Genomic DNA, 20,028 nt, shown 5'->3' with positions numbered 1-20,028 from the left:
AGCCGATTCTACATGTCTCCTAAATCCCAACAGTATTCTGAAAAAAACGTATGTTTCTATATCAGTGGTGCTCAATCTTTTTCATTTTAAGGAGAGGACCCTCAAAATTATATGTATTTGGCCGCGGACCCCCATCAAAATATTTTGTCCCAGGGACCCCCAGAAGCAAAGATTTGAGTTAAAAATGTTCGCTTTAAAAATATATATATTCAAAGATTTGCACACGTTTTCACGATTTTTCAAAAATAGCAGATCTACAAGCTCGTAATGTAGATCTGCTATTTTTGAATAGCCCAAAGTGTAAAATAATGCGTTTTTAGCTCAAATCTAAAAATGACACAGTTCCAGGTCTTAATGGGTTAATAAAGGTATACTACGTTAGTTCCATTGACCACAAAATGGAACATGATTGATTGTTAAAATAAACATGCTCTGAAAATCCATACGGTCCAACCTATGTGACCACTTAACAATAGCCGATCTACAATACAAGCTCAATCCGGTAGGAGAGCTTTGTCCATCACTGATGACACTAAACAGTAATCAAACAAAACACCCCTCAGGAAAGCTCTCCAGAGGACCCCCTCCCTGTCAAACAAAAACCCCCCTTTTGAAAGGATTTTGTGCCAGGAGGGATATAAGAGAAGATTTGCGTTGTTAAATAATTCCAAATTCCTCCATTTTTTTTTCCAAAATGATTCACATTTGTAATAGCTGAAGTATCAAATATAGTTAAATATATATTCAAAGATTTGCACAACGTTTCACGATTTTTCAAAAATAGCAGATCTACAAGCTCATAGCGCGGCACTCGGTGCCGCGCTATCAGCTTGTAGATCTGCTATTTTTGAATAGCCAAGGAAACCTAAAATGACACAGATGCGTTCCCGGTCTTAATGGGTTACAGTGGTTAAACTGTCCCCCCTGGAACGCCCCCCCCCCCCCTAGGGCCCCTAAGAGGTCCCCAAGGGCCCCTAAGAGGTCCCCGGACGCCACTTTGAGAGCCACTGCCGTAACATGGTGTGTGCATGTTGTTGTTTGAATTGTTGATGAACATACAGTGAGGAAGCTTTGTCCATCATTGGTGACACTAAACAGTAACAACACCCCTCAGGGCAACGCTACAGACAGGCCCCAATGTCGAACAAAAAGATATGCATCTTTTGCTCCTCCTAGTGCACTGGTGTTATGAACTCCCCACTGATGTCATCATGACAGCAGTCACTGTCACTGCCCATCTTTCACCGCAGGCTGAAAACCCACCTCTTCAGGAAACACTACCCTTCCTCTTTGCCTTGCCTACTTGTTGTTAACTAGCTGTACTGCTGAACTAGCTGAACTCTTGTTTTATTGGATCTTGTTTACTCGATACACGTATTTGTTTTAGCTCTTGCTCATTTGATTTTCCTATTTTGTCTCATCTGTTTAAGAAAGCTGATATATTGCCCTTAGCGCTGGGTATACTGTACTCTTAGTAGCTTGTTTTAGAAGAGAATGCACTTCTAGTTTTCTTGCCTACCTATGTTGAATGCACTTATTGTAAGTCAATAGAAGCAAAGCTTTGAAAAAATAGTGGTCTGGGGACCACCAGTGGTCCTTGAGGGGGTTCAAGGTGGTCTCCAGCTACTGTAAATGATGGAGCGTTGTTAACCAAATGGACCCTTATAGATTGTCTTGAGTGTAAAATGAACTTGCTTTCATTTTACACTCTCAAGAGTGAAATTATTATTAAAGTTGTCAAAATCTTATCCAACGACAACCAGGGTACCAGGGGGGTCCCCTGCAAAATGAGTTAACATAGCGTCACAATCATTTTTAACCACTTAGCTTTGGCTATTCAAAAATAGCAGATATACAAGCTCATGAGTGCCGCGCTATGAGCTTGTAGATCTGCTATTTTTGAAAAACCTTGAAAAAGTGTGCATATCTTTAAATATTTATATTTTTTTCAGGCGAAAATTAACTGATATCTTTGCATCTGGGGGTCCCTGGCACAACAAAACATTTTCAAATGGGGGTCCGCGGCCAAATATATATCAATTTAGGGGTCCTTGGCATGAAAAAGGTTGAAAACCACTGGTTTAAATGAAAACCACTGCTTTATACAAACAGCCTGCACTGCATGCAGCTGCACAACTCCAGGAGTTGCCTAACCTTGCCTTTTCTACGTCTTTGGCTATTAAAAAATAGCTCATAGGTTGTAGATCTGCAATTTTTGAAAAAATCCCTGGCACAAAATATTTGAGATGGAGGGGGGAGGGGAAGGGGCGGGGGTCAAATACATATCATTTTGGGGGTCCTTGACATGAAAAAGTTTGAGAACCACTGATCTAAACTAGCAAGTTTGCATCAAAACCTGCATGTTTATAAGAACACCACTAGTACATCGTTGTACACACACACACACACACACACACACACACACACACACACACACACACACACACACACACACACACACACACACACACAGTGTGAATAAACACATGTTGGTCCAGATCGCAGCTTCAGAGTGAAACATGGTACCAGTTGACGTTAGCTTCACAGCCAGTACTAGGATAGGTGGGCACCAATAAGTAAGAGTGGGCACCTATAGCTGTTATATTGGCTATTTAAAATATATATATATATATTTGGAAAAATGGTCTAAGTGAAGTAAAGTATACACGATTAGAACATGCTTAAACATGCGACAATTAAGGTCTAATGTTTCTACAATTGCTGCAAATTGCTACAAAACCTGTATATCCAGTCATTTTGGGGCATAATAAACAAGAGGTTGAAGGATACAATTAAGTCTGATAATGATGTACCGTGCATGTTCACATCATGTTTACTTTAGACCATTTTTCAAATATCTTATTTTTCAACATTTTGGACAAAATAGCCCAGATGTCCCTATAGTGCCCAGATGTCCCTAAAAGTGCCCAGATGTCCCTATAGTGCCCAGATGTCCCTAAAAGTGCCCAGATGTCCCTATAGTGCCCAGATTTCCCTAAAAGTGCCCAGGTGTCCTAGCCCTAGAATGTCTGTGATCTTACATACATTACATGTATTCCAAATACACAGTCATAGATCACCCTCGTCGACGCGCTGTGTAGTGACGATCTGCGCGGCCATAAAAGTGCTCTAAACTCCGTCTGTACTCACCCAATAATTAATTCCTAAGACTTGGAGTCATATTTTATCCTCTAGTTTCATATCCATTTGAAAGTTCTGCCAGAAAACGTTTAGTTTAGTCAAATATCTCCACTTTTCCACGAGCTGCACACGGACGACTTTCTGTACGGGCGAGGGGCCCGGGAATGAGTGCAGGACTGGATATATGTAAACTTCCTTTAGGACGCACAAATGTTTGGGACACACAATTGGCCGATGGAGTGATTCATTACCCCGCACCAATCACAAGCACCTGTCAATTGTGTGCCCCATTCGTTTGGGTTTCCCTGTGTCAATTTGTTATGACGTTTGTGATGACAAGAGGATGTTTGGGTAAATACGGTCGGTCGCTCAAATCGTGCCCCTCGCCCGTACAGAAAGTCGTCCGTGTGCAGCTCGTGGAAAAGTGGAGATATTTGACTAAACTAAACGTTTTCTGGCAGAACTTTCAAATGGATATGAAACTAGAGGATAAAATATGACTCCAAGTCTTAGGAATTAATTATTGGGTGAGTACAGACGGAGTTTAGAGCACTTTTATGGCCGCGCAGATCGTCACTACACAGCGCGTCGACGAGGGTGATCTATGACTGTGTATTTGGAATACATGTAATGTATGTAAGATCACAGACATTCTAGGGCTACCAGGTGTCCCTATAGTGCCCAGATGTCCCTAAAAGTGCCCAGATGTCCCTATAGTGCCCAGATGTCCCTATAGTGCCCAGATGTCCCTACGAGTGCCCAGATATCTCTACAAGTGCCCAGATGTCCCTATAAGTGCCCAGATGTCCCTACAAGTGCCCACCTCTCCTGCATCCGTATACTAGCAGCAGCAGCATAGGCTAGTCTGAGCAGCTAGCATGTAGCATGCTAACTTTACCTTGGTTCCTCTCAGTGTTTCCTCGGCTCTTCAAAGCCCGTCCAGGGGACTCTGTGTGTCCGGGGCTTCAGTCCACAGTCTGGCCCACAGCCTAGCGTCAAGTGTGTTTATAGATCAGATATTCCACTGGCTGCGGAGCGTGTGTCTTGTCTGGCTGTATCTTTGTTGTTGCTCAGGGTTTATTATCATTATGGCGAGCAGAGCAGCAGCAGCACGTTCCTGCTGCGCGTCATCGGCCAGGCGACGCGTCCACTTTTAATGACGCAACGAGCCCACCAAAACATTGATGAAAGATTGTGTTTGTTTATATGTCAAAGACCATGACAACAACATTTGTTTATGATATTTTGACAGATTTGAGGGAAGTTTCTCTATTTTATAGTCACACAAAAGAACACATTTAAGGCCTCCAAACTTAGAGAAGATATAGTTAGGTATACATTTTAGTGATTATTTTTTTATTAAGGAACTGCTTAATCCAATTAACTTTAAATATATTAAAAATAGTAGTAAAATCAAGAAAATTAAGCCCACAGTATCATAAGTATTCATAACAACAGAGTTCTTCACACAATGAGTCTTATTCTCCAAATGAAATAGTAATAATATTATTGTTAAACCAGTTATGATAAAATAAAGATCTATTTTTAAACAAAATGCACCTATTATTGAATAATATTCCTGATGTAGCATTTATGTTTGTTGTAGCAAATTTGCTAACCAATGTTCAAATATATATATATTAAAGCCTTATTATTGTCATACTTAGAAACCTTAAAACATTGTTCAAACACTAAAGCTATGGAAACCAGAAGAATCTGTGATGACTATATTAACCTCAAGTCTATAACCTCAAGCTTATTTTTAAAATGTCTTTCCTTTATCTGTCCAGTATTGTAACTGCATTTTGTCCTGTTATTTGTAATGTTGATACAGTATTTTGTCAATAAAAAGGTCCCCTTTTATTGTCAGCTTTTCAGTCATGATGTCAAGATGTGTTTTCAAGTTCATGCTTATTATGCAACCAGTAAACTTTAAATGAGACAAATACATTAGTGCAAAAATACAGAAAAGCACAAATGTAAAACAGTTAATTTCAGAATACTACATTGATATTATTGTAACACTTGTTAACTCCTGAAAAATAAATATATTGATTGATATATTTTAAACACTTGATTACTCTTGAAAAATGACAAATATAAGAATTTCAAAATAGTGGCAGATTGATTGCATACAGTATTTTCACATTTGATTATTCCTGAAAAATTACAGGTAGGCAGTGGTGGAAAGTAACAAAACAAACATTTACCACTTCAGCCCTATTTAAACTTAGCCGTAGATCGGCTATTTGAAAATAGCCGATCTACAAGCTCACAACATTGTGAGCTCGTAAATCTGTTATTTTCAAAAGACTTTTACACATTTTAGACGGGACATTATGCATAACTAATATTTTGATTCCAATAGTTTTTACCACAGCAGGTAGGTCTGCAAACAAAGGCACTAATGCCCAGTGTAGTTACATGACAGTGCAACAGCATGTGTCTGGATAATCGTCAGATTTAACTCCCAACTCATTCCCATAGACATAGTATTCATGCAAGCTGCCTTTCCAGTTGTAGGTCACCCTGGTGATGGGGATCAACTCGATAGTTTGACGCTGTAGACAAAAGGAGAATTATCAGTTCATTTTGCAACGTTTAAAGATGCTGTAAAAAGTGATATTTTGGGGTTAAATAGCTTTATATTCTCACAGGAATGATTGCTAAAGAAGAGTGTTTGTTCTAGTGAAATGATGAAACCAATAAATGAGCAGACAAAATTGGAACCGGAACACAAGTTGATCAATTACGGTATCTTTAAATTGGTAATTCCCACAAAAAAAAAATTGGAGTTGCCGTTTACCATAAATCTCAGCTGGAGAGAAGGGGAGACACCTGTTACTGAACAAACACTCTAGGGGTGGGTGGGCAACTTTGATGATGGAGAGGGCCCCTATATTTCCACACTCACACCAGGGGGCCACATTGCATATATACTGTCGGACAGACACCTCTTATCTCTGTTTTTTGTAGCCGATCTACAAGCTCAAAACGCGTTGAGCTTGTAGATATGCAATTTTGGAATTGAATTTTCTTTTGCCATTTTTGAAAAGTAACATTTCTATGTTATGCTTATGCTAACTTTGTTAACTTTATGAACTTAAATACAAATACATTGGTCATAAAAAAGACAATATAATTTGAATACTAGTCATTAAGCTACTAATATAGACTAAGTAATTAAAGCGGGTCATGTTTGCAATTGTAACAGCTGAAATCAATAATATATCAGTATTCCGATATTAAGCTGCGGACCGCATTAAGTGAAGGTGGCCCCCGGGCCGCCAGTTACCCATGTATGCTCTAAAGTCTAAACAAACACTGGGTGAAAAAGGTGATATACCTGGATACATGGGCAAGGTATACACCCACCCAACATAAATGATAGGTGGGAGTTTTTCAATGAATGCGGGAGAGGACTGTTTACCTTAAAATGCCTTTAAGATACCTGGATATACGTCTCTCTTTTCTCTGCTTGGGAATCTTCCTTACACATGTAAATTAGAGGTTTGTTCAAACAATGGGAGGTGTGGGGTTCATAGAGGGGGGGGCTCAGAGAGAGAGAGAGAGAGAGAGAGAGAGAGAGAGAGAGAGAGAGAGAGAGAGAGAGAGAGAGAGAGAGAGAGAGAGAGAACACAGACTATTGCACAATGACTGATTAAAAAACAATGAGTGAGATGTCTGTCTGTCTGTCTGTCTGTCTGTGAGAGAGAGATATACACACACACACACACACACACACACACACACACACACACACACACACACACACACACACACACACACACACACACACACACACACACACACAGATCAGGTCTTGGGTCTAAATCTCAACTACTGTGCACAGTGGTTTAACTACTGATACTTTCTCTTTGATCTGGCATAACTGTACAGTTGTGGCACTGTAAACACATCTGTATGCTATTCTTTCAATCGGTAGGAATGATGGCGCACAATCCGTCCGTGTACCTTGCAAATTCCAAATCTCGACAGGCCTCCCAAAGAAATGCCGGTCTGGGTGAGGATGCAACTCGGCAGTTGGGTCCAAACGGGGTACCTCAAAGCTTGAGTTGCTAGAACACCACTTATTGATACTTTTACTTAAGCAAAACAGTTGAGTACTTGTTCCACCAATGTCCCTGTTTAAAAATGATTGAATAGACACTAATAACCAAGGTTACTGTAGTAACAGAGGTCCTCTCTGTTACACAAGGTGCTGTACAACAAACAGTGGTGTGAAGTAACTAAGTACATTTACTCAAGTACTGTACTTAAGTACAATTTTGAGGTAATTTTACATTACTGAAGTATTTCCAATTGTCTATACTTTTACTTACTATTTTATTTACTATTATTTGAAAACTTTAGTTACTAGTTACTTTGCAGATATAAATGATTACATTATAAAACATACATTAACCACTTTAGCCTTATTTTATACATCAACAAGCTCACACGCTATTTTCAAACGTTTTAGCACTTTTACTTTTGGTACTTTAAGCACATTTTGATACCAAAATGTGTTGTACTTTTTACCCATATCACAAACAAGGCTACTTTATGTGTGTTTTCGTTTGTATTTTGGGGGATAGAGATTAGATTACATGCAGACACAACATTTGCATGATAGGTGTCGATGGTTTCAATGTTCCTATTGTTTCATGTTTCACTCCTGAGCACCGCCTCTTCACACCGTGTCTGTGAGATGTCTTTGAGCCAGTGTTGCCAGGTTTTTTTTATAATAAATTTGCACCAAGAATTGTATTTGAAAATAGCAGTCTACAAGCTCACAACGAGTTGCATCACGAGTATATCTTGTATAGCTTGTATATCTGCCATCTTCAAATAGCCGATGTATACAGTAGGTAGGTTTAAAGTGCTCATGTGAGTCATGTGACCCATAATCGCTTCTATTGAGCTTGTTTTTCTAGACCTGCTTGCTTGTTTCTCTCACAGAATCTGGCAACCCTAGCCACAGCACGGGGGCGTGTATTAGCCAAGGCACCAAGTTGGCTTTACAGGATAGCAGTTTGTTGTTAGAGAACTCTGCTTGGAAACTATTAACTGCATGATGAATTTGTTTAATTTGTGAGTAAAATGGCAACAAACACGAGTAGAGATTTATTTTATGCATCGGGTGCTGCTTCGAGTCCTCGCAGACGCCAGCCTTCGACTCCGAGAAGAACAGAATTATTAGGTGGTCCTCTTAGCTGGTCGAGAGCAACGCTGCTCGGGATGATGCTTTGTCTACGCTGCTGCCTCTGCCTGCACCAAAGAGCAAATAACATCAACCTTGCGGTAAGTGAAATTATGTCTGACTATATAGGCCCTGTGTCTACTATCTAGAAAATTCTTTGTATGAGTTGCTTGTAGAAAAATACGTGTAACTAATGTTCTGGTGGGCAACCGGAAGGCTCACCCCAAAACACGATCGCCACCATTTTAGGGGGAATACCAGGTAGAGATTTTATCGGATATGTGCCGGATTTGCGCCCGGGTGACTGTGTTTGGGGCGAGTGTTTTGGTATTCCTTTGGTGGTTTGCCAAAAGCATTGATTTCCTCAAATTGACCTTTTATAATCATGCTGTTTACAGGAGGCTGTGAGGCGTCTACACAACTCGGAGAAGAATAACCACAAATTCAATCCAAAAGAAGTGTAAGTAACCAAATTCAACTATATCACAATCATGCTTTAGTAAGAGGGGAGACCAAGCCCCACCAATTTGATTTGTGGTGGGGGATAGTGGGGGGAGGTAGGCCTGTGGATTGAGTTCCTGTCCTGGTGAAATGTTTTAACTGATAAAAAAAATTGCACATGACTAAAAACTAACACGGTTCTTCTCTTCCAACAGGGTAAATTCTCCACATAATATTGATGTTGCAGCTCATCTTTTAGGAGAACTAAGCATTAGTTTCTGTAATGTTGATCCTGTTTTTAAAAGGTAAGCGCACATGCATAATACACTCACAGTATTCACATAAGCTATTTGCATCTTAATAGAGTGGGCTAGACCTGCAGAAAACAGCAAACCTGTATTTCTTATTGTAGCCTACTTACAGGGCATTGTTTTGTCTTTTTGTATTCAAAGACCCCTGTGTTATAATTGAAGAGAAATAATTGTAATTCTTTTTTTCTTCTTCTGTTTTTCTTCAAGGCTTCAAGGACTGCCATTTTGGATCTTCAGCCCTCCAGCAGTCCAAAGTTCAGGAGATCATCTCCAAAACCTCATACCAAACGCTGCATTCTCCAGGACCCAATGCTTGAGGAATGAGGACACAGAGCAACTCCAAAGATGGACTTCCATTTTGGATCTTCAGCCCTCCAGCAGGAAGAAGTTCACAAGATCATCTCCAGGACCTTGTACCAAACGCTGTGTTCTCCAGGACCCAATGCTTGACGACAAAGAGCTTGAGGACTATGTTTTTAGTGCAAACATTTTAACTCAAATCTTTGCTTCTGGGTCCCTGGAACAAAATATATTTCTTTATTTTCTGTATTTCTTCCTGTGGATTATACCAGGGACACATGACTTGGAATTAGCTCTTCCTTAGACCCACCCGTGGATTACATGAGTAGCCTACAAGTGACTTTGTTTTCCTTTTCCCGCTATTTTTCTTTGCTCTTCCTCATGGCACTACTTGCTGACTATATGTCAGTCTATGTGGATTATGCGGTCGACACACACTGACATTTTGCACCGTAATCCTGTGTATAACGCACTGACTTTTGACTTTTTTTTCCCAAGCACCTTAACTAACGTCCATAAGTATATCATGCACAGTATACATTGCTGCTATGTTCATGCACATATCTTATCTCAGGTAGCCTACTAGTGTGAGTATATAGACACACATTTCACCCACTTTTTTTAATTAAACCTGTGATGTGACACTAAACCTGATTCTGATTCAGAATATTTGAATATATATATTTTTAGAGTGAACATTTTTAACTCAAATCTTTGCTTCTGGGGTCCCTGGAACAAAATACTTTTCTTTGAAACAGTTTACCTTATCTGTGTGCTCCTGTTCCATTGTTTTGTATAAATGTATTTTTCTTGATCAATAAACATAATTACATGAGTTCTGCCTATGTGTTTTTCTATATTGTTTGTGTGTGTGGATGGATATATATATATATATATATATATATATATATATATATATATATATATATATATATATATATATATATATATATATATATATATATATATATATATATATATATATATATCCTATATATATATATATAGGCCTATCTGCTGCTGTGTAGAGCTGAAGACCAAGGTGGCTCACTTGGAACAGCTCATGGAGATGCAACTCTGCCTTCTCACAAGACTGGAGAAGCAAGCTGCCAAGAATTGCTGAATGCCCTAACCTTCAATATGTTGAAATATGAATATTAATTCTATATATATATATATATATATATATATATATATATATATATATATATATATATATATATATATATATATTAGTGCAGGTAGTGGGGGGGGGGGGCTATAAACCACCCCTCCCACTGGGGGTGGGGGGGGGACAAGCCACAGCCCCTGGGAGGGGGGGGGGGCTATAAACCACCCTTCCCACTGGGGGGGGGGGGGTATAAACTAGGGGGTTTATACAAGAATTAGCATGCAGAATGTGGGGTGGGTGGGTGGGGTTATAAGCCACAGCTTCCAATCAAATGTAGTTTTCTGCACATGCTCAGAAGTGGTTGGGGTGGAAGGATGAGGGGGGTGGGTGTGTGAGGTCCTTGCTGGCCAGACACCACAGGGGGTAAATGCAAATGAAGGTCTCAGAAATGGTACATACACCTGAATATGTGGGAGGTATGTCGGAGGTGGTACATTAATGAATGAGGGCAGCATACACACACATACTCCCTTAAGTATCAAGGGTATGCCTGAGGGATACCCTCCCAAAATCATTGCTTTTCACCCAGTGAAAGCAATGATAACAATCAGAATGTTGAGCTTTAACATTTTAACACTTACTTGTTGTAGAATACGTCGTCCAGTCTGGGAGTACATCCCCTGGTGTTCACTGACCAGCCGCTCCGAGGCGTGCACCATTTCAGGGTCAGGGAATCCCATTACTGGATTTACCTAAATCATATGGAGTATGATTAAAGCATTACTGGATTTACCTAAATCATATGGAGTATGATTCAAGCATAACTGGATATACCTAAATCATGTGGAGTATGATTGTTGAAACAAAAAGACATGACCACCACTAAATGCTCCACAAGCTTCCTTCTGAATATAAATCTAAGCATCTCTCACCAGGTGCTGAGTGTCACTGAACACCTCCTCTCCAGACACCGTGTCGAGTTTCTCAGTCTGCAGACCACTTGACTGCTCGGCAGTATAGTAATCTTCGTTGGTTTCCCTGGGGGAATGTACATACAAAATCCAAACATTAAAGGCACGTTTTATATTATATCGACCACAGGGACGTGCTGGGCCCCTAATTCAGCCTGAGAATCTCAGATAGAGAGGTCCGTAAATTGCGCGGCCGATGGCCGCGCACCGTTTTTTTTTTTAAACGGCCGGCCTGGTTGGCCTGGAATGGAGAGGCCTTTCTGGAATTGTCCCACATTTCCCAGTGGCCAGCACGTCCCTGATCGACCACGACAAAGGGCCACAGTCTTCGTGGCACTGTGTAGACGGCTTAGTGTTATACGTTGCATTAAGCCTGAGTTATACTCGGTGGCACATCGAGTCGTGCAGCGAAAATAGCTGATCTTCAAGCTCTTCGCAATGTGAGCTTAACGATCTGCTGTTTCTTGTGCACAACACCGGCGTGAAACCAAGTATAACTGAGGCTTTATTATTCATATCAAGCTGTGTTAAAATGAATCATGAAGGTACTACACCATGTCACGGTCAGGTTTCTGAAGACCAACAGTCGTCGTTGTCCACGGCATGTATTACACTCTTTGTTGCCGTGGCCGTTGCACCAAGTGCAGCTGTAATACAAAACAATGAACTTTAACACCCTGATTAAAAGGCCAAACAAAGCCAAAGATGTCATCGATGCGATCGGCTCAGATACGTACCGTACTCCCCCAATGCCACTACAGTCACTGCAACCGGACCCATTGCACTCTGTACACACTCGCTGATGGACACAAGAGTTCACACAGGCTTTGGTTAAGACTGCGAACAAATCCAATTGGTTTCTCAAATCAGATTGGAATGAAAAAGTCATTTTGGGGGTGAACTATCCCTTTATGTCATATAAAACAAAAACGGTGATGTGTTGGTTAATGTCTCTCCACAGCAGTGGTTCTCAAACGTTTTCATGTATAGGACCCCCATATTAATATGGATTTGGCCGCGGAACCCCATCTGAAAATATTTAGTGTGAGGGACCCCCATACAAGGTCTGTGTGCTGTGATTTTCAAATAGCCGATGTATTATAGGGTTAAAGTGGTTCAACTGATTTAGCTGGGGACCCCCTGGTACGCCTTCCAGCCCCACTGTTAGATAGTTAGGAACCAAATGGACCCTTATGAGTCTATATAGCCTGCAGTAACTCAGAGAGTGTACAAATGGAACCAAATGGACCCTTTTTGTTCCATTTGTACTCTCTCAGTCAGAGTTAACTTAACACGGACAAGTTTACAGTGTAGATTGGGGTCCCAGAGATTTGAAACAATTGCATCAAATGGGGGGGTCCGTGGCCTGATGCATATCAAACTGGGGGTCCTTGAAATTAAAAAAAGGTTGTGAACCACGCACTGCTATAGAGCCACACCGTAAAAATGTTCTCTTATGGAGCTTATGTTTTCACACAGTGGTCTGCAGGCTAATGTGTATGTAATTTGGGGGTCCCTGACATGAAAAGGTTTGAGAACCGCTGCTCTAAAGGTAGCTCTCCACCAAACAGACTACAGATTACTACAGACTGGCATTCCAATGAAGTCGCGAGTCCAGTGCCGCTTTAGACTCCACAGGGGCTCTACGCATGATACGGGACACATGCACGCGCGCAGCGCGCGTGCATGTGTCCCCCTCCCGCGCGTGCGTGCGATTTTTTTTCGGGTTTACCGCGGGTAAAGTTACTTTTTTTGTTACTTTATTTCGGTTATAGTGTGCTGCGCAGCCTGCGCGGATGTGAACGCAGTAATGCACGTTATTTTCTGCTGAAGGGAGGGGGCGGAGAGGGGGCCTCTTTGATCGGCGGGGAGGCGGGGCCCTACGCAGCGTGCGTAGTGTGCGTGTAGGGAGAAGCGGCCCTGCGCGAGTCGGTTGGAAGGTGTGAAAAAAAGTGACTGAAAGCACCTGATGCTAAAAATAGCCTACGGTTTGACGTCTTTTTCAACAACAAGCTCGCTGCTAGCTTTCAAACGCTTCCCTACAGCTTGCGACCCGACGTGACAGCGTACCCAAGACCCAGTCAACAACTTCGCAGCCCGGACGGCTGGCGTAGCGGTCCAGGCACCTATAGGCTGCTGATGCAGCCTGAGAGCGTGTCATGAGTTCGAGTCCTGTTCCCGACGACCTTTGCTGCGTGTCACTCCCCACCTCCCTCTCCCCATTTCCTGTCAGTCTACTGTACTAAAAAACAACAACAACAAATATCTTAAAAATATGGAAAAAATAGATTTTCGGCTTTCCAACGCTTTCCAACGCTTACCGCCGCCGATGTCGGTGGAGAGCTACCTTTACAGTTCCCAAAGCAAACGTTTCACAAAGTGACTTACGTTCCCTGCACCAGCACAGTGTTCACACGGCGTCCTCCCCATCCCCATACAGTCATGGCAGTTCTGGAGATGAGATGTTTACATCAGAAATATGTTTTTAGCAAAAACGACCTTGGAATTATATTACATCATTTTTTCTCCAAACGTAATATCATTTTGGAATGTGGACTTGCGTTACCTTCACTGAGGAAGTGTTAGGAACCTTGATGACCTGCTCGTCATCGTGGAAGAATCGGGGGGATCTGGTGGTGATTTCCCAAAGTCCTGGAGGTGGCTGGGTGTGGGCATCCACTCGCTGGCCTGGACAAAGAAATTGTGTATTTTATTGGTACTGAACAGCCATACTCATAACAAAGATAAAATAAGAAGACAGACAGATCCCTGTGTGATCCATTGGGTGATAAACTGTACCGTGGTATGGCTCCTCACTCCACGCTGTAGATCTCTTCTCGGAGAATGTTTCCAGGTTAAACTTTAGATAAAGTGGTGAAAAATAAGTTATTAGTTTGAAGTCACGCATCGTCAACTAAGTTACAGTCCTTCCGTATGCTTACCCTGTACGTATTGAATGCCTCCATGTCGGTTATGACTCCATTCTTTGCTGGTGACTCGTTCCAGCAGCAGTGATCGGAGGCATACAGGACAAAGGCCTCCCTGGCATCATCTTCACTTATAGATGGAATACTACCTACAACAGGTAAGGCAAGAAGCACAAACATAACACAAACATAAATAAACATCCTGAAAAAGTATCATAATTGACAATGGACAGTGCAGTGTAAAAGTGCTGTTTACTTAAAGTTTAATCATGCAAACGAAATGTAAGATCAGCGATACACATAGATACAAATTAAATTCTGAATTAAAGCTGCAAGCAGCAATGACCGGGCCATCGAAGCTCTGTCCACATTGGGGGCAAATATCGACCAACCAGAACATGGAGCAGAGCGAAGTAATTATAATGAAGGACAAGGATTTTTAACAAAGTTGCGCCATTAGGAACACAGTTAAAAGATTACGGCAAAAGATAGGAACTATGAAAAATCGACCAATCAGAATAGGGTGCGGGGTTAAGTACCTCCAATGACGGACAATGATCAGAAGAGGGGGCGGAGCTATAACACCAATGAATGCAAGTTGCAAGAAAATCTCACCGAATTCCCCTGCCTGCCGAACAAGTCACCCAACTAGTAGGACTCTCTCTATTGCTTGCACGTTGGCTATTTATGCTACCTTTGTGTGACACTATGGCGAAGTAGGACATTCATTTACGGTAGGGGAAGGGTGGGGGGGAAACATAACAATTGACATATGAGATGAGGTTTCTGCCAACAGCAATGATTATATTCTGACCTGGATTGATGGACCTCAGAATGTGTGTCTCATGAAGCCCAGTGGACTGACAGCCAGAGCACAGGTCATAGTCAGGACACACTGTACACTTATACCTGGTCCCGAAAATATCTCCCTCACAGCCGTTACAAAACACATCAGGGTGCAGCATGCACCCTGAACAAAACAAGAGAAATGTATCAGTATGAATTTAGTATAACACTAGAAAAAGTGCTCCTCGGAGCAGGTCTCCACCAGGCCAGGTAGCTAAAATTGGAAGGGAAGGGAACAAAAGAACTCCATGCCACACACATTTCAAATGTAGCCTATACTGTCCCTGTACATAGAACCGAATAATTCAATTAATTCATTCTTGACATAATAAGTTAATAGTAAGAATGGATTATCCAGCTGACTCCAGCCCCAGTTCATGTAAGCCAGGACCCCAAATGTGGGCCACCACCGGAACCATCTGTGGGGAATAAATCTCATGGTGATTTTTGGCAAGGTATTCACACACCCAAGTGCTAGAAAATGTGTGATATAGCAGGAAATGTGATATAAGTATAAGGAAATGTATTATGAAATTCAATAAATCAAATATAATGTAGGTGTGTAAGTAATAATGCATGGAATAGCATTTATTTTACCATTACATATTTGCAGCAGCTTTTCACCAGAAACACCTCCCAAAAAACCCTTCCCCTTGTGGTCAAGTCTCTCGACACAGATTGTGTGTTTTCCACAGAATACAGGATATGAGCAACTCGGGCTCATCAGTGAGTCATTCCACGAAACCGGTACGATTTGCGGTCCCTCTGACCTTTTTGAGTGTATTGTATCCATCGGGTCACCAAAATCAAATTTTAAAAGCTTTTTAGAATCAATTGAAATGTTACTTTGAATATTGTGTAAACAATTTACATACATTTTATCTTTATATCATAAATGATCTTGCTTTTTTCAGTAGACACCACCTATTTTGTCAATTTTTTCATGTCCCCCATGGCCTTCGATGAAAGTTGACTTGAGATATGACTATTAAAAATGGGGGAAAAATAATACATTTTGCCATTGACATACAATTGTATCCGTGCTTTATTGCTGGTCATGTTTTGTTTTTTAATAAATAGATGATTAATCATTAAAATTGCATTATATAGATCCGTCCCCCAGTCGCACTCAACCCCGTTACACAAGTCATTCTCCTCTCTGTAAAAAGTATAAACTGACCCTTTAGTGGCATCAACAACATGTGATGGCATTCTACAAGTCTTCTGAGCAAGATGCTGCAGAAAGAGGAACATTTCGAACTTCTTATACAGCTATTTAGGGTCATTTATACTTTCAAAGCGTGGTCGTAAAGCATAACAACTCAACCCCGTTACATGAAATAGAAAATAGAAAACTATTATTATTTTAAATTGTCTTTGTCATTTCAGCAATATATGTGATTGACTAATGTCATGCATGCCATGTGGTCTCCTCTTAATCATCACAGGTAGAGTTATGGCCATCTTGAGTAAAAAATCTCAACCCCGTTCCACTCAACCCCGTTATTATTCCTATATTATTCCATATAAAAATATTAATTTAATGCCTGAGATGGGAAAATATGTTTTTCTGCATGTTAAATATGTCCTTAATGGTGTGGGCTATTCAAAAAAGTAATTCGTTTCCATCGATTAAAAAAAAAAAAAAGTGCAAATCGTACCGATTTGTACCGTAAAATAGCCGATCTACAAGCTACAAGCTCACAACGCCTCGCAGCGCGAGGCTTGTGAGCTTGTAGATCGGCTATTTTTGGCGAAGAGTTATAGGTGTCAAGGGAAAAAAGAGCAGCAAAGGTTTATCTAAAACACAATATTATACAATATATAGGGGGTCCCTGCTTCATCTTTCTCTCAGCTAGGGGGTCCTTGGCCTGAAAACGTTGAAGACCCCTGGATTATACAAAGATTAACCAACCGGCTGCATCTAAGAAGCATTTATTTTGTCATTAGATACTTGTGTAAATGTAGTTAGGTTTTAGCTATTGCCATGAAACTTAGATACACATATGCGTCTCCTCATGACGAACAACTATCACAGTCCTACCTATGACCTCTGACCTTTAGATCTCCCACCATGTTGAATTATATGAAAACTGTTCAGAAATCATGACTTTATTAATGAATGCAGGTCCACTTCTTAAAGTGACATGCAACATGAAATGGCATTTTGACAGTATTCAATTTCAGTATTGTGACCTATTTCCTATAGGGGCATGGCACAAGACAGAAGACAGTTATGCTTATCAGTAGACTTAAATAGGGCTGCCGTAGCTCAAAGTCATCAAAGTATCAAAACTCTTCAGACAATTTACAATTTAGGCACAATAGGTATTATTTATGCACTTATCCAGAGCAACTTAAAATGTGAGTAAATTGCATGAACCCTCAAACGACTACTTATGTTTTAGCCATGAAACTTAGATACACATATGTGTCTTCTCATGACGAACAACTATCACAGTCCTACCTATGACCTCTGACCCTTAAACAAGCCAGTTTGTAGCCACGTTTTTGGTTTTATAGCTTACCACACTTGAAAGATTAAACACTAGTTTAAGTGTAAGTAATCTATTCCCAATGAATGACTAATAGGCTACATGTTATTACATATAGCTATATAATATTAAAGATATTTTTGCCAAATAAAATAACTTACCAGGATTCATCTCGGCCATTGTATCAGGGATTTGCAGTTCCATAAATTGTATTCTGTCCACTGTGTTAAGTAATGGAAAACAATGTTGAGAAATAATGCACTATATATGTTCAAAAACATAAAGGTTTGAGAAGTAGGCTACTTATAGCCTATAAGTAGCCTACTTTTCAAACGTTTATATTAGGCCTATAGCCTATTATTAGCCTTGTATCAAGACTGTCATAGATGTCTTTGATTGATTCGGACATAAATGCCAGAGTGTCAGAATCAATAAAAAAAAACTAACAGTCTTGATTCAAGGCTATTGTGACCAAAACATCAAGCTCACCCGCTGGCGATTGGTATACTTGATCCATTTGTTTCTTGCCTGGAACCTAGAAAATGTAATGCAGAAAAGTTAGAATCTAACTGTTAGATGCTCATCAGCCTCATCAACCAAAAGTGTTCCACTTTCCTTTCAGCACGTAAGGAGAAGTGGTGAGCCAGGCCCAGCCCTCACGATGCTCTCTGCTTTTTTCACAATTATTTCCTGTTGGCATATAACTTGTGGTTATGTGATGCCTAATGTTACACCTTAAGTTCACCACATCCAGTACATCATGTCCTAACTTCTGCTCTCACACTAGCCGCGTTTCTGGCTTCCCCCTCCGCTCGCCTCTTTGTTACATCTTGTATGGGTGTATAGGAGTAAAAGTATTTAGTTCATGGTTCCTCAGTCATTTCTATGTTTTTATAGGTGTTTCTGAAGGCTTTGTATAACGTCTACAAGCAAGCACATCAGTGCAGGTGGTTTCAGAGAGTTACGCTACTTCTCTGAAACAAGAGTTACAAGGTCCTATAAATTCATTGTGAAAACATTACAGCAATTCATTGATATCAAAATTAAGACATTTACTTCTACTTCTACTTCTACTTTTACTTGTACTTTAAGTATTTTTCAAAGCATGTACTTTGGAATACTTAAGTATATTTAAAAAACAATTACTTTTTTACTCTTTCTTGAGTAACATTTTGACTGAGCTACTTTTACTTATAGTGGAGTGAATTTGACCAAGGAGTATCTGTACTCTTACTCAAGTACTGGGGTCGAGTATTTTGTCCACCTCTGCCGATATCAACCGATACCGACATATATACCATATATTTTCACCAAAAGTCAACTAATTGTCAGGTAACAACATCACATATCTAATCAAATAAAATAGCTTACCAATGTAATATCTAATACATATCTAATACATCTAATATGTATACATTGATGTTGTTAGGTTTTCAATGAAGTGAGTCCCGGGACTCACTGGTGGTCATTTGAATGAGTCCCACTAATCTTAGATTAGATGTTGGCCTATATTTGACAGTGCAAAAGCATAATTGCCTCTGATACCTATAACATTAACGAGCGTCAACGAGCGCCAGCTGTAAACAGACACACACACCTGCCCTTTGCAGCGCAGCAGCGCTCTAATTTGAAAGTGACTGGAGTCTGTCTCATTTCTCTGCAAAAGCCTTTGAATATGATGGAATATGATTAAGGATTACTGTGATTATTGTAAGCTCACATTTCATATCACATACACCATTACAGTAAGAACTTAAGCAACTTTCACTAGCCCCCCCCCCCCCCCATAAAAAAATAATAATCAAAACATATTTTTAATCAAAAAAATGTTTTTGTTTTTTTTTAATCTGTGAAATATTTCGCGGACCCCCTGGCCATGCGTCGCGGACCCCACTTTGAGAACCGTGGGTCTAAAGTCTATAACCTCAAGCTTATTTAATGCATTTTTGTATTTCTTTCCTTTATTTTTCCAGTATTGTAACAGCATTCTGTCCTGTTATTTGTAATTGTAATGTTGATATTTTGTCAATAAATAAAAAACAAAACATGGATGAAAAGATTCCCTTTTATTTTTCAATTACAAGTTCATGCTGCAACCAGTAAACTTTAAATGACACAAATACATGAGTGCAAAAATACAGAGAAGCACAAATATAAAACACTTAATTTCAGAATAGTACATTTGATTGACATTATTGTAACACTTGATGACTCCTGAAAGACAAATATAAAACTTTATTTTAAAAACAGAAGCATATTGATCGATATATATTAAACACTTG

At 40.2% G+C, this 20,028-nt stretch overlaps 3 protein-coding genes and 1 long non-coding RNA gene across 4 annotated transcripts in view; 1 reads left to right on the top strand and 3 right to left on the bottom strand.

Annotated features, from left to right (window-relative positions):
- LOC311053851 (DDB1- and CUL4-associated factor 1-like) overlaps positions 1-4,262 on the bottom strand; it is a 45,148-nt gene extending 40,886 nt beyond the window's left edge. The window contains 1 exon segment of the mRNA XM_084069585.1: positions 4,040-4,262. The gene's annotated coding sequence lies outside the window, so the exon portion shown is untranslated.
- Positions 4,263-5,511: 1,249 nt separating this feature from the next.
- LOC311053857 (protein SSUH2 homolog) overlaps positions 5,512-20,028 on the bottom strand; it is a 54,603-nt gene continuing 40,086 nt past the window's right edge. The window contains exon 13 of the mRNA XM_084069594.1: positions 5,512-5,702. Within this exon, the coding sequence (XP_083925720.1) occupies positions 5,562-5,702 (141 nt within the window). The 3' untranslated portion in view covers positions 5,512-5,561. The remainder of the gene's footprint in view (positions 5,703-20,028) is intronic.
- Positions 8,149-10,231, top strand: LOC311053864. The gene is made up of 4 exons (XR_014601693.1): positions 8,149-8,445; positions 8,743-8,804; positions 9,001-9,090; positions 9,304-10,231. It is a non-coding gene; the product is annotated as an uncharacterized lncRNA (long non-coding RNA).
- Positions 11,425-17,926, bottom strand: LOC311053274 (protein SSUH2 homolog; the record flags this gene model as incomplete). Its single annotated transcript, XM_084068734.1, has 9 exons — positions 11,425-11,545; positions 12,063-12,125; positions 12,216-12,277; positions 13,867-13,929; positions 14,045-14,166; positions 14,278-14,338; positions 14,421-14,554; positions 15,220-15,375; positions 17,908-17,926. 9 exons carry the CDS (start codon positions 17,924-17,926, stop codon positions 11,425-11,427), a joined length of 801 nt encoding a protein of 266 aa, XP_083924860.1.

The sequence above is a fragment of the Gymnoscopelus microlampas genome (genome assembly GCF_963454915.1).
Source record: "Gymnoscopelus microlampas genome assembly, chromosome: 10".
NCBI lineage: Eukaryota > Metazoa > Chordata > Actinopteri > Myctophiformes > Myctophidae > Gymnoscopelus > Gymnoscopelus microlampas.
This window is presented reverse-complemented; position numbering and strand designations above follow the sequence as displayed.